General features: G+C 33.7%; 1 protein-coding gene across 1 annotated transcript in view; it reads right to left on the reverse strand.

Annotated features, from left to right (window-relative positions):
- Nucleotides 1-936: 936 nt before the first annotated feature.
- Gyc88E (Guanylyl cyclase at 88E) overlaps nucleotides 937-12,188 on the reverse strand; it is a 99,668-nt gene continuing 88,416 nt past the window's right edge. Inside the window, exons 9-17 of the mRNA XM_068769488.1 lie at nucleotides 11,491-11,637; nucleotides 8,012-8,144; nucleotides 7,154-7,381; nucleotides 5,798-6,304; nucleotides 5,325-5,421; nucleotides 4,240-4,327; nucleotides 3,275-3,377; nucleotides 1,842-2,122; nucleotides 937-1,122 (exon numbers count right to left, since the gene is read on the reverse strand). Coding sequence (XP_068625589.1) covers nucleotides 1,027-1,122; nucleotides 1,842-2,122; nucleotides 3,275-3,377; nucleotides 4,240-4,327; nucleotides 5,325-5,421; nucleotides 5,798-6,304; nucleotides 7,154-7,381; nucleotides 8,012-8,144; nucleotides 11,491-11,637 — 1,680 coding nt within the window. The 3' untranslated portion in view covers nucleotides 937-1,026. The remainder of the gene's footprint in view (nucleotides 1,123-1,841; nucleotides 2,123-3,274; nucleotides 3,378-4,239; nucleotides 4,328-5,324; nucleotides 5,422-5,797; nucleotides 6,305-7,153; nucleotides 7,382-8,011; nucleotides 8,145-11,490; nucleotides 11,638-12,188) is intronic.

Consider the following 12,188-nt stretch of genomic DNA (forward strand, 5'->3'; position numbering starts at 1 on the left):
TCTAGAGAGTAGGTACATCGATATGTTAAATGAAGTGCTGGTCACACAGAAATCGAGTAAAATCTTAAAAAAAGTGTGGCCTAAAATTATCAGATACAATGTTTCTGCGCCGCAAAAAAAAACTTTTTCGACGCAATCTTGATTATAAAACAAAATAAAATTAAGTACAAGATTTAATCTCAAAACGACTAGAGAATATTTCTTAATTGACTCAAAATATTTATCTACGGATTGATATTTTTTAAATTTATATCTAACAGCATTCTTAGTTATTCATTTTTATGTAAAGGTACACAGAAATTAGGGAAAATCTTAAAAAACAAAAATACATTTAAAGGCTAAATAAATAATTCAGAAAATGTGTCTAAAGAGAACAAATATGTCAAACAGAAAAAGTCGTAACAACGTAATTAAAAAGATATATATGATTTCACAACTTACTTCTATGTGTGCCTAATGCGTGTTAAATTGTTATAGCTACGTTCAAATTTAAATGAATAGTTGATTAATTACTACGAACTTATTCCTATATAAATTTAAGGAATAATTATTTTAATTTGTAAATATGCAGGCAAAATGTTTTTTGCTCCAAATTTAATTAATATGTATTTAACCTCAATTGTTTATGACAATCGAATCAAACATGTAGCATTTTTGAAGACTGCTACATGAAAATTTGCGTTCAAAGTTAAATACATAATTAACACGTCTTTGGTGCTTTTTGTTACATTACGTCAACAAAATAATAAATATATTGTAGGTTCTATTATTTTATTGTACTTTAATAAGAGGTACTGTACGTGGATTAAATCTTAATAATAATTGTGTTCGACACATATTCTAATCAACACATAATGTAGCGTTGTCATCTCTACGTAACAGTTAAATGTTAACCTAACCTAAGTTTTATTTATGTTTTGGTATATATTTAAAACGGTTAATCTTAACCATTTCACTGTTAAACAGTGCTATAACATTTCTTTAGCTATTTCCATAACCATTAAATGTTAAAATATATTTCTATTGTCAACGAGTAAAGCTCATCTTAATTTGGGATTTAATCTTCTCCATTACAGTATTCTTTGGAATCTCTTTTTGGCATGTTGTGAACTTATCTGAGATCTGAAATAAATAATATCTTAAATACAGCACATCAATGCAATAAAAATAAAACAAAATTAACATTCTCTATTATACGCCATGACTAGTGAAAACATTTGTCGTTGCACGAGGATTTAACAATTAATACTATCTTTGTAAACGCCTAATTAATATAAAGGTCTAGTTTAAAGTGCCTAAAACTATACTTTTTTGTTATACAAAAATACTTTGTTAGTTGCTTAAATAATTCGTTTTTATGTAATAAAATCAAACAATAATAGGGAGATAATATCAATACCATCGAGTAAATTGTCTTTGAATTTTCTAAATCTAAAAGCGTCGGCAACCGCTATTTTTGAACCAAATGTTTTAAAAAATGCATCGCTACTTGTATATTTATTATAATACATTATGTTTTGAAAATATATTATGCATTTTTTTTCATTTTTATTGGATGATTTCACACAGAAAAATTTCGAAAAATTGAAATAAATACATGTAAGCTATTTTGATGTTGCCTCTTTTAAAAGGCTTTAAAATATTTGTTTATTATAATTGAGAAATTGTGAAAATATTTGTTAATTTTTCTTTAGTATTCAGAACTGTCGCACATCAAAATGTTCAAGTTTACCATTCCATAAAAGCCGGTTGGGATACCATACAATCTAATCTTTGAAACATTAAAACGTTATTTATTTTTAAATTATGTCACAACTAGTGTTACTAGCTTTGTGTCTCACATGCGGGTTTCCAAAGGCGCCGCAGCATTGGTGATGGTTGACGTTCTTGCTGTGATGGTGACCATGCGGGACGCTGGAGTGCACTGAAGGGTTCTTGTCTTTAATGGAGTCCTGTTTAAGTTTCTGCGAGCAGAGCTTGTGGTGGCCAGGGGCTATCTTCGCTTTGAAGCGGCCGACTTTGCCTTGCTTCGGCTGGCTCGACTCTGCATTGTCGGCAATTGAGCATACATGGCCGCTTGAATTTATCTCTGTGTGCGCGTCTTGATACTCCGTATCGGTTTCTATGAAAATGATAAAATTTTAACACAGAATTTATTTTCATCTTTTATTTTATGCACATCTCTCCATGACATATTTTATGTAATAGTGTTCATGATGCGTAAGTTGTATTATTGTCAGATTAATATGGCAACATTAGCTTACACTTTGTGTAACATACAGAGTGATTAAATATATTTATAAAAGCTTTAAAATTTCTACACTTATTTCTAATCAGTATCTATAAAGCGATCACTGTGAAATATGTTACAATGGTCTATTTTTTCTTATGGAATGCGATACGACATTTGGCAGTAAAAAGTCTACAGCACCAGAAAGGAAACTATTATAAATCTTAATATGTAGTTATCCGAACTTTGAAAATATTATTAATTCATTTCTTACTTATTATATATTGATTTTCGTACAGGGCATACATTGTTTGAAAGCAAATGTGCTATACGTTTACTTCTTTAAAGATTTTGAACATAATTCAAAATATCGTCAACGAATTGTGCACGTTCCATCTCTTGCGCTGAATTAAATTTGTAATTTGTGAAGGGTGTTATCAATTATACATTACCAAATTATTTATGCGATTCGCTAAGTCAGTCCGAGTGACTCGTGCCTTGTGCAGTTCATAGCATACACTATTTGACACTATCGCATGCCATTATTTATTAATTATTTACCAAAAACTTACAGCTAGATTAAATAATAATTAGAGAACGTAAATATAAGAATTCCATTAAAAATTTTTCTCGAATGTAATAAAACATAGTTATGTTATCAGTAGCATATTTATATAATTCTATTATCAACATATCTTTTAATCAACGCTAACTTGCCAATCATCAGAGAAACAAAAAGAGTACAATTTTTCCTTCGGCGATAATCCGCGATAAGTGTGGTGATAATAAGCGGACCCATTGTGGTTTCAGGGAAAGTCGCTCGCTTTTCATACAGAACTACAGCCGTAACGAAGCTTCAGGATATTACCCCTTCGATGACAAGGACGCCGTGATTGGTAGTACTTAGCTAATGCTCTGATCTTTTCTATAACTATTGCCGTCTTTAAGTGTTGGTAGATTTCAGAGTAAATTATGTACCAAAGAACAAAACACATTCTGAAAAGTGTATTTAATTTATCGAATTTTATTTAATAAGGAATTTACCGATTTCGTCGTTACTTCTGTGCGTGGGTCGTGACGAGTCAGAGTGCAGCGCTGGGCACAGGTCAGCGGCCGCAGAGTGCGCAGGAGACATACTACCGCCACACTAACACATATATAAATATATTATATAGACAAACACGTGAAGACTGTGTCTCAACAGTACTGATTATTTACATATATATGCGGGTACTATATAAAATTAATTTCGTGGTATTCTTCAGACTGTCGTGACAATTATTATGGTATTGCTACCGCAACCTCTATACCGCGCCATAGGTAGCGGCGAGACGGGGAGTGTTGGCCGTTCCGTTTCGCCAAACCACCATCAACGCTCGCGGTGGCATATGCTCTTCTTTCCTCAGCCTCTACCTCCCAACGCATTCCTAAGACGCGGTTCCGGTAAAGGAATCGATAAAATCAAATCCTTTTCCTTCCCTTTTTTGTCTTTCATACGAACCATTTTTATATTCTTCAGAATAATTATGAAATAATTGTCAAATATAATAAATTATGAAATAATTTTATTGTTAGTACTTTAAACCAAGATTTAGATTACAATTGGGAAAGACAATAGATTCTGTAATATAGTGCAACTACTAATTCAGAAGCCAGTGCCTAACGAAATTTGTATTAATATCAAAATTTAAAATGTGATCGAATAAGAAATGATGAGAAAAGCAATCACGATCACCGACGTAGTTCGAAGAATTGCTCGTCAAAAATGATAGTTGGCGGAGGACATCGCCCGTGCAACTGATGGCCATTTGGACGAAAAAGTTCTTGTGTGGCGATCCACTTCCAGGACCGACGGCGTATTCGAGGTCACGGGAAGTAGCTGGATGTTGGCAATGCAAGATCGCTCAACGTTTTGATCTTTGAGAAAGGCCTATATTATGCAGTGATCGTCTATCGGCATAAATGATGATGATGATAAAAATAAATAATTATTAATTGCATGTTCTTACCCGAGGTTCGAACAAGAAATTCTCCTGTTGTTCCCTGTCTTTAGACACGGGCGCGTTGCCGGCTCTACAAGGCGATTGCGAACTGTAACTTAACATTTATAAATCGTATTTAGTCTTTTCACACTAAGTACGGGCATAATATTTTAACTAATAGTTTATTTAGCTATTATTTATTTATTTATTTGAAACACTTCTTATACATTTTATGTATAACGTCGAACTTAATGCCGAAAGCGTTCTCTACCATTTAACCGTTAGGTGGTGCAGAGATACATTAATGAAGGCAGTTGAAACGAGTTAATATCATAAAAGAAAAATAAAAAAGTAAAGCCATAGGTATACATATAGTACGAGCAGAAACAAATTATAGAATTTGAGTGGATGTTTATTTAAATTATTTATTTAATTTAATTTTTGTCTTCCTCGGAGACAGGAGCGTATTTTTTGCTTGAATTGAGGACAGATGCAGCCACCTTCCAAATGTTGAAATTTTTGTTGGCTGAAATGATGACCATGTAATACGATGATGATAGCTGTAAGTATGATCATAAGTTCTAGCATTGGATAAAACCTATGCGTAATTCCAAATTATTGTTTCACTGTTCTAGAACAATAACATTAAAATTGACTAAAGATAGAAAAATCTTATCCATCTTTCTAAACTTTATTAAATTACTAACTCTTTTGTGGACAACCGTTACGGTGTTACAACATGGGAGTGCCATATGATATCTCTGTATTATCGTGTAATCAATTTAATTAAAAATTCTTGTAAACTCTTATTACATCGTGAAGGATTTTTGAAGAGATAACAAATCTTGAATATGGATTGCTCTACAGCTTTCTTATGAATACTGTGAAAGTGACTAAAAAAAACTGAGTTCGTTGTTGAATATTCTCAGGTCAGTTTGCGAAGTTGTTTTAAGTTGAAAGACATCATAATAGAGAAGTTAGATCTGATTCTTGTTTCTATAAAATTAGGCTCTTCGGGCATTCTTCTCATGACGTACGTAAGTGGTCACTGTAAATGATCCAATGTGGATAGTTACATGAATAAATGAATTTAAACTTTGAGTTATGTTTACCAGAAGGATGAGTTCAAGCTGTCGACGCTAGCAGGCGGCTCGAGCGATTCCGCGTCTGTCCATAGACCACCCGCACTCGCTGAGGTAGATCGCGACTCTGACACAAAGATATATTTATTATGTTAGAAATCCTAAAAATCTCCTATGGAGAGAAAAGGGGATTGCAAAGACCAAAACGCGCGATTTGGTAAAACATTATTGTACGTAAGAGTTTTTCACCCATGTACTAAGTCAAGTTGTTAGACTTAAAAATAGATAAGAATGTTTCTTTTCGCCGTAATCGATTTGGGGTCAGCTCAGATTTTACGAAATTCCACGCGCTAAAGGCATTACAGGGTACGCGAATCGCGCGCAGGACAGATAATAACTTATATGCTTGTCTGTAAGAAATTGCTTAGTTTGGTTTTTCTCTTTCTGGTCCGTGTCAGATGCACCCATTAAGAATATTATATTAAATTAACTTATGGAAATACCTTTAACCATTTGATTATACTGTCGACTCTGATACTGCTCTAAAAACTCTCCCCGTTCTCTTTCAACTCTGTTCGGCGAATTGGCTATGCTTCGTCGAGCGACATCTTGGAAAGTGACTGGGGAATACATCCGTCTTTCTTCTACAGGTGAGGTTACAGTAGGCGCCTGGTTTCTAGGTGTTGAAGGCTGTAGAGGATTTCCGGTGTTGTTGAGTAAGGAGTTAGGAGGAGAGTTAATTGCGTTCGGTAGGTGGAAGTTCTCCTTATTCAGTTGATTCAAGGAGTTCCCGGCGTTATTCGCTAGAGCGTTAGGTGCAGAATTGATTGCGTTAGGTAGATGATAGGATTCTTTGTTATTCAGTTGCTGTGCTGAATATTCAGCGATGCTATCTCTAACATCGACAGCTCTCTCCCATTCAAGCTCAGTCCTGGGTTGTAGCTGAGAGATCATTTTTGTTAGAGATGGGCGTGATTCTCTGCCTTCCAGCCAATAAGTTTTCATTGCTCCTGTAATAAGGGAATATTTTATTAACTTATAAATTTAGTAGTAGGCTCTATAAAACACGCAACTAGGGAAAGTATATGCTTATACCATGAATTCCCAAGTAATTCCCCAGAGTCATGATTTTATTTAATATGTTCATCAAGAGAGTACATCAAGAACCATCGTTTTTGTTTGTTGTTGGCTTGTTTCAAGTTGAATAGGGTTGTTATAAAAACGCTAGTTTTAATCAAACTAGACTTTTTCGCCATTTTCGTTTGCTTACATTTGCGATAACTTATTAATATTCTAACTATTTAATTAAGGATATATATATATATATATAATGAATAATCGAACTAAAAAAATCAAGATCAAGTTTATTGTGCGCTTTTTCCAGATTGATGCGCCTTTGGATGATTCCGACAACTTAAAGTACGTGACAAAGAATCATCTTGTCACGTATTTTAAGTTGTAGAATGCCTTTATGGTGGGATATACCATAATCGCCTCGCTCGACAGGCGAATCGCAGTGTGGTATTATGGTACTATGGTAATCCTCTATAATTAAAGTACACGAGTAAATTATATAAGATTGTATCACGGAATACCAATTCGCGACTTACGATATCAAGACCCAGTCCTTTACCGCTGGCGCTACCACCAACTACCTCTACTTATTTTGATTCTATTAACATTAAGTTAGACTTTTATAACATTCTTGAAATACTCGTGGGTTATTATGTATTATTAAAGGTGAAAAATAATTTAAATAAATGAATTAATTACGAATAGTTACTTATTATTTTAAAATGCAAACATTTAATTTCCAGGACCGTGGTTTGTTGTAATTTCACTTAAAAAAATAAACTCACCTTTTCCTTTGACTTGTATCTCTCCTCTTTCGACGACTTTGTAAGACGGAGAGAGCAACTCATGCGTGGTTTGAGAGATATGTATCCTCATGGCCTCCGAAGTGGATTCCATTCGGGACGCTGTGTTGACGGAGTCACCGAACAAACAGTATCTAGGCATTTTTAGGCCCACGATGCCCGCAACTACCGCACCAGAATGCACTCCCACTCTTATTGATAAATGGGAACCTACAACAGATTAACACTTATAAATAAATTACAGTATCATCTGGAATTAAAGAATTTATAGTGTAAGTACTTAAAAATTAAAATGTTTAATTAATAGTATTCATATAATATACTTGTGTAAGAACACTGCTCTTTCTTAAAAAGATACATAAACAAAATGAGTTTTTATTAACTAGAAAAGGAAAACATACTGTGATAATAACAAGTGTGTGTGGGTGTGTTTTGTCTTTTTATTGTCACTCAAGAATGAATATACTAAACTCAGATACTCGTAGCGTAAACACTTTCATAGCATAAATTAGTCTTCAACCGGAAAAAGAAGTGTTCTTCTTGGAATTGGTAGAGTATGGGCAATGGTGTAATGGGTAGCACAGTGTTATAAATGTATTTAAAAAAAAACATCTACATGTTTGCGTTGTCAATTCTGAAAGTTGGAGCTTTACCTCCTCGTTATCTTAGCAAGCAACTATTCTTAAAGATATAGATATCTTACTTAAAGAGAGTTGTAGGCTCTCTAAAACATATGTTAACTACGTATATATTAAGACCAAGGTCTGGCGAATCACATCAAGTCATTCAAAAAATAACCTTTCAAATTGGGAAAGCCAAAAGAAAAAAAGGCTTATTTACCAGTGCTAGGGTCTTTCAGGTCAGTGATAGCATCCACCATGTCGAGAGCCATGTCGCACACCTTCTCCGCGTGGTTGTCTTCTTTCTCTGGTGCCCCTGAGACTACCATGTATGCGTCTCCTATAGTCTCCACCTGTGGTTAGTTTAATTATTTGTTATCATTATAATTACATAGATAGAGAATCTTAAAACACTATTACAAAGTAACTGATAAATCGATCCTGTTTACACATCGCTAATTTCATGCAAAAATATGAAGTAACTATAATGTCGTATCGTTCGATTTCTTTTGGTTTTATAAGACTTCCATCAGTATCATCTAACGCTGCACACCAGTTGAAAATATTATTTCAATATTTTTCACTCTACGACACAGGCTGTGTTATGTACCATAAAACTTACTGCTTAAGTCAAAGTTATTGTAATTATGATGCTAGGAAAAAAAAATAAAAGTAAGGTGGATTGCTTGAAGGCCTTGGTTGCAGACCGCCTCCTACTGGTCGCATTAGAAATATCTGAGGGAAGCCCTTGTCCTGCAGTGGACGTCTTATGGCTAAAATAACCACGATGATGATGTAGGAGGAATGCAGGTATTAAGTTTTTTATATATTACTAGCTGATCCCACAAACGTTGTTTTGCAAAAAAAATATTTTTAATTTTCAATTTAAAAATAAGGGTTGATCGTAGAGGGGTGGAAATTTAGGGTTGTATGTATTTTTGTATGTTGTATCATAAAAAAATAAAAACAAAAATTTCGTCAAAAAATAAAAAAAAATTTTTAACGGTGAACCACCCTTATCACTTAGGGGTATGAAAAATAGATAGTAGCCGATTCTCGGACCTACTAAATACGCATATAAAATTTGGTAAAAATCGGTCAAGCCGTTTCAGAGGAGTTCAAGTTCGAACACCGTGACACGAGAATTTTATATATTAGATTTAAATGTTTAATAATATTTAGATAAAAATTACACCTTTTGATAATTTTCCACCGCGTTAAAAACTTTACGGGTTTTTTCTCTTATTTGCTGACTGATTATGAACAGATATTTCGATAGCAATTTTTCTATAATTGTGAACAGATTAGCACGAACACCTTATTTGAGACCGAGTAACCTTCTATCTCTTTTTTTCTGATAAAAGCCATTAGAAAAACCAGCAGCTACATTCTATTTTTTTTTACAAATTTTGCATTGTCTGTGTTTCGTGTTTCAGACAATACTTATTTCTTATACATATATTTCACAGGTTACATGTTTTACATAAACATTTACATAGAACTAAATGAAATTGCCTTTCACACTACCCTCGGGATCAAATACAAGCAACAATTGCAAATATATGCTAATTTCCAGGTCACCCTATGTTCACGTACTAACTTGTGGACAAATCTTTACATTTCTGGATTTATACACGTAAAAAGTGATTGATTGTATATATAAAAGCTTTAAAGGGGTGAATGTTTAGCTCATTTGCTGTCAATTGATATATGGTACACTCTTTCCAAAAAATCTTGGTTTCAGAAATAATAAATAACGCAATGACAACATAGTAAGAAAAAGCATTATCAAATGGAAAAATTTAATGAATTGTGGTTAGTTATCTGTACTTGCAGACTTTTTACTATCAGAAATTATTGTACAGCTGTATTTTAATAAAAAAAAAAACTGAATTAATGATACATATTTCAGAGTGATCACTTTATGCAGGATGATTGGAATGTTTGGACTGCCGCATTATAATAAAAGAATTAAATGAATGATATTATATTTCACTTTATTGGTTCCAACGTTAAAAGCTTTTACACATGTAACTAATCACACTGTATACAAATTTTTTTTGTGAAGTGGATCATTGAAAACCTTTTGAAAAAATAGATGGTAAAAATAACGAAGATTCTATTTCTCAAAGCGACTAATTTATAGTTTATTGGCGAATAAATAAAAACAAGAATAGTAATTGCTGGAACCGAAACAATTGGTTTCTATGCTCGAGGGCTATTGCGGTGCGTCTAACAACTAATAAACAGTTTTCCAAGTAATAAATAAGGTCGTTACACTGTTTTCCAAATCAAAATGAAAGACTTTGTTAAGTAAACGCAAGTTGTAGAAAGTTACCCAACGATGCTTGGTAATCGGATCTCAAAGTTTATTGTGGTCAAGTATTTAGAAGTTTGACCTTTGGGAGACAAAAGGGTTAGGCTACTTACGGGAATTCTAATATAAGTTACATATGTAGTATAAATCCTGTCTTTTAATTAAATTATCATAACAAATTACAGTCTCTCATAATAATTAAAACTGAATAACGCGAATATGAATTAACTGGCTGAAGTGGCTGTGGTCAGGCCATTTAGAGCGCAGAACTGATGTCCATTGAGACCTTAAAGTTCTGGAATGGAGACCGCAGACCGGCAAGCGCAGTGTAAGACACACAAAGTGGATACACGACCTCGTTAAGATCGTCGGGAGACGCTGAGTGCTATCTGATTCCAACGATTACTGCTGGAAATCTATGGTGGGTAGCCTTTATCAAGAAGTAAACGTGCTACGGCTGAAATTATTCGGTTTGTAAAAATTTAAAATTAAATCACCATCATTACAAAATAATAACTATAAAATCGGTTATTAAAAATTAAAGATAATTAAGAAATAACATAAAGTGTGCAGTAATCTGTGGAAATTAAGTATCTAATAATGTTTATCAAAAAAATTATGTTATTTCTTTATTGATACACAAATGTTAAACATGTTGCCGGCCGTTTTAATAAAACTACTTCATTTTGTCGTTAACTAATAGCGTTCGTATCGTTAACTAATAATTAGTTAGAGCTGAAGGCGTTTAGTCTAAATCTCTTTATAGTAGTTAAGCTCGAAGACCTCACAACTCAGGCTTATGCCGGTACATTAATTATTGCCTAAATTGAGAAGCCGACGAAACTGAGTCGCTTCAGCGAATGATTCATGGAGTGATTGGGTGCAAATGGGATTAAAATCTTTATAAAATGCATGAAAATGATCGAGGTTCTTTGTATTTATATTTATGATTAAAGTAAACATGTTTTTGTACGGAAGACGCTGGATGCAGGCGGCTTTCAACCGGTCCACTTGGAAATTTATTGGGAGTGACAGCGGATATCCTACAGATGAAATGATGTTGATGATGATGAAGATGGACTTTATTAATTGAAAATAAAAAGTATTGAGAATTTTAAATTAATTTCCTAAGTCCGTTAGCGATTTATAGAAATTCCGACATAGCGTTGTCTTGTCCTGTCTCGATGGACCGGTTCCCGCGACCAAACGACACTGCGCTCATTTTGCGTCGTTCGACTTAGCTTTCTCCCTGTTTTTGGTTAATTTTGTTTGTGTTAGCCTGTTTTTTACAGCTTCAAAGAACTCCGGATTCGCGCATTACAATTCCGCAAGTAGTTTAGGATTTAATTTAGGTGCAAGTATAAAATAAACTAAATACTAACCTTATACACCCGGTTCCTCTCAGTTAGTGTATCAAAGATGGAATACATTGCGTTAAGCATAGAAACCACTTCCATTGGCGTGATACGGGAACAGATCTCGGTGAAGGTTACCACGTCAGAAAACAGGATCGAGACACTGTCGAACATCTGTGTGAGACAAACATATTATTATAAACATAATAGAGAAAAGTTAAGACACTAGTAGAACTGACAAGAATACTAGTATTTTTAAGACTTTTGCTGAGACTATAGAATCATGTCATCATCACAATATGTCAGCTATACCTCCATTCAAAGTCGTTTTGTGGGAGCGCGTTAGTCTTGTAATAAGTTTTAATTAATTGTTCCCTTTCAAGGAAATACATTTCTCTCTCGTTTTGGTTTTTATTATTATCATGGATAATATTGTAAAGTTTCCATCCAGTAATTAATATAAGTTACAAGAAATTCTTGGCAGTAAATTAACAAGTCTTTTTTTTAAACAAAAAGAGACGAGTAGTAAAACAACAAGTTTATCTGGAACATTTCGAACGATAATGACATTTCAGTCGCAAGAAAAATAACAAACTTGTCACAAACACTTCGTTAGGGAATTTTTAGTAGACATAACTGGATTTCGTCGAAGCTTTGTTTTTGCAAGGTTGTTATCTGTGCTAACGAATGGATTAGTTAGCGTGCGTCACGGCTTCTAACGTGTT

Source organism: Battus philenor, unplaced genomic scaffold (genome assembly GCF_028537555.1).
Source record: "Battus philenor isolate CCGP_79_NKW_IND1 unplaced genomic scaffold, ilBatPhil1.0.hap1 SCAF_28, whole genome shotgun sequence".
NCBI classification, from domain to species: Eukaryota; Metazoa; Arthropoda; class Insecta; order Lepidoptera; family Papilionidae; genus Battus; species Battus philenor.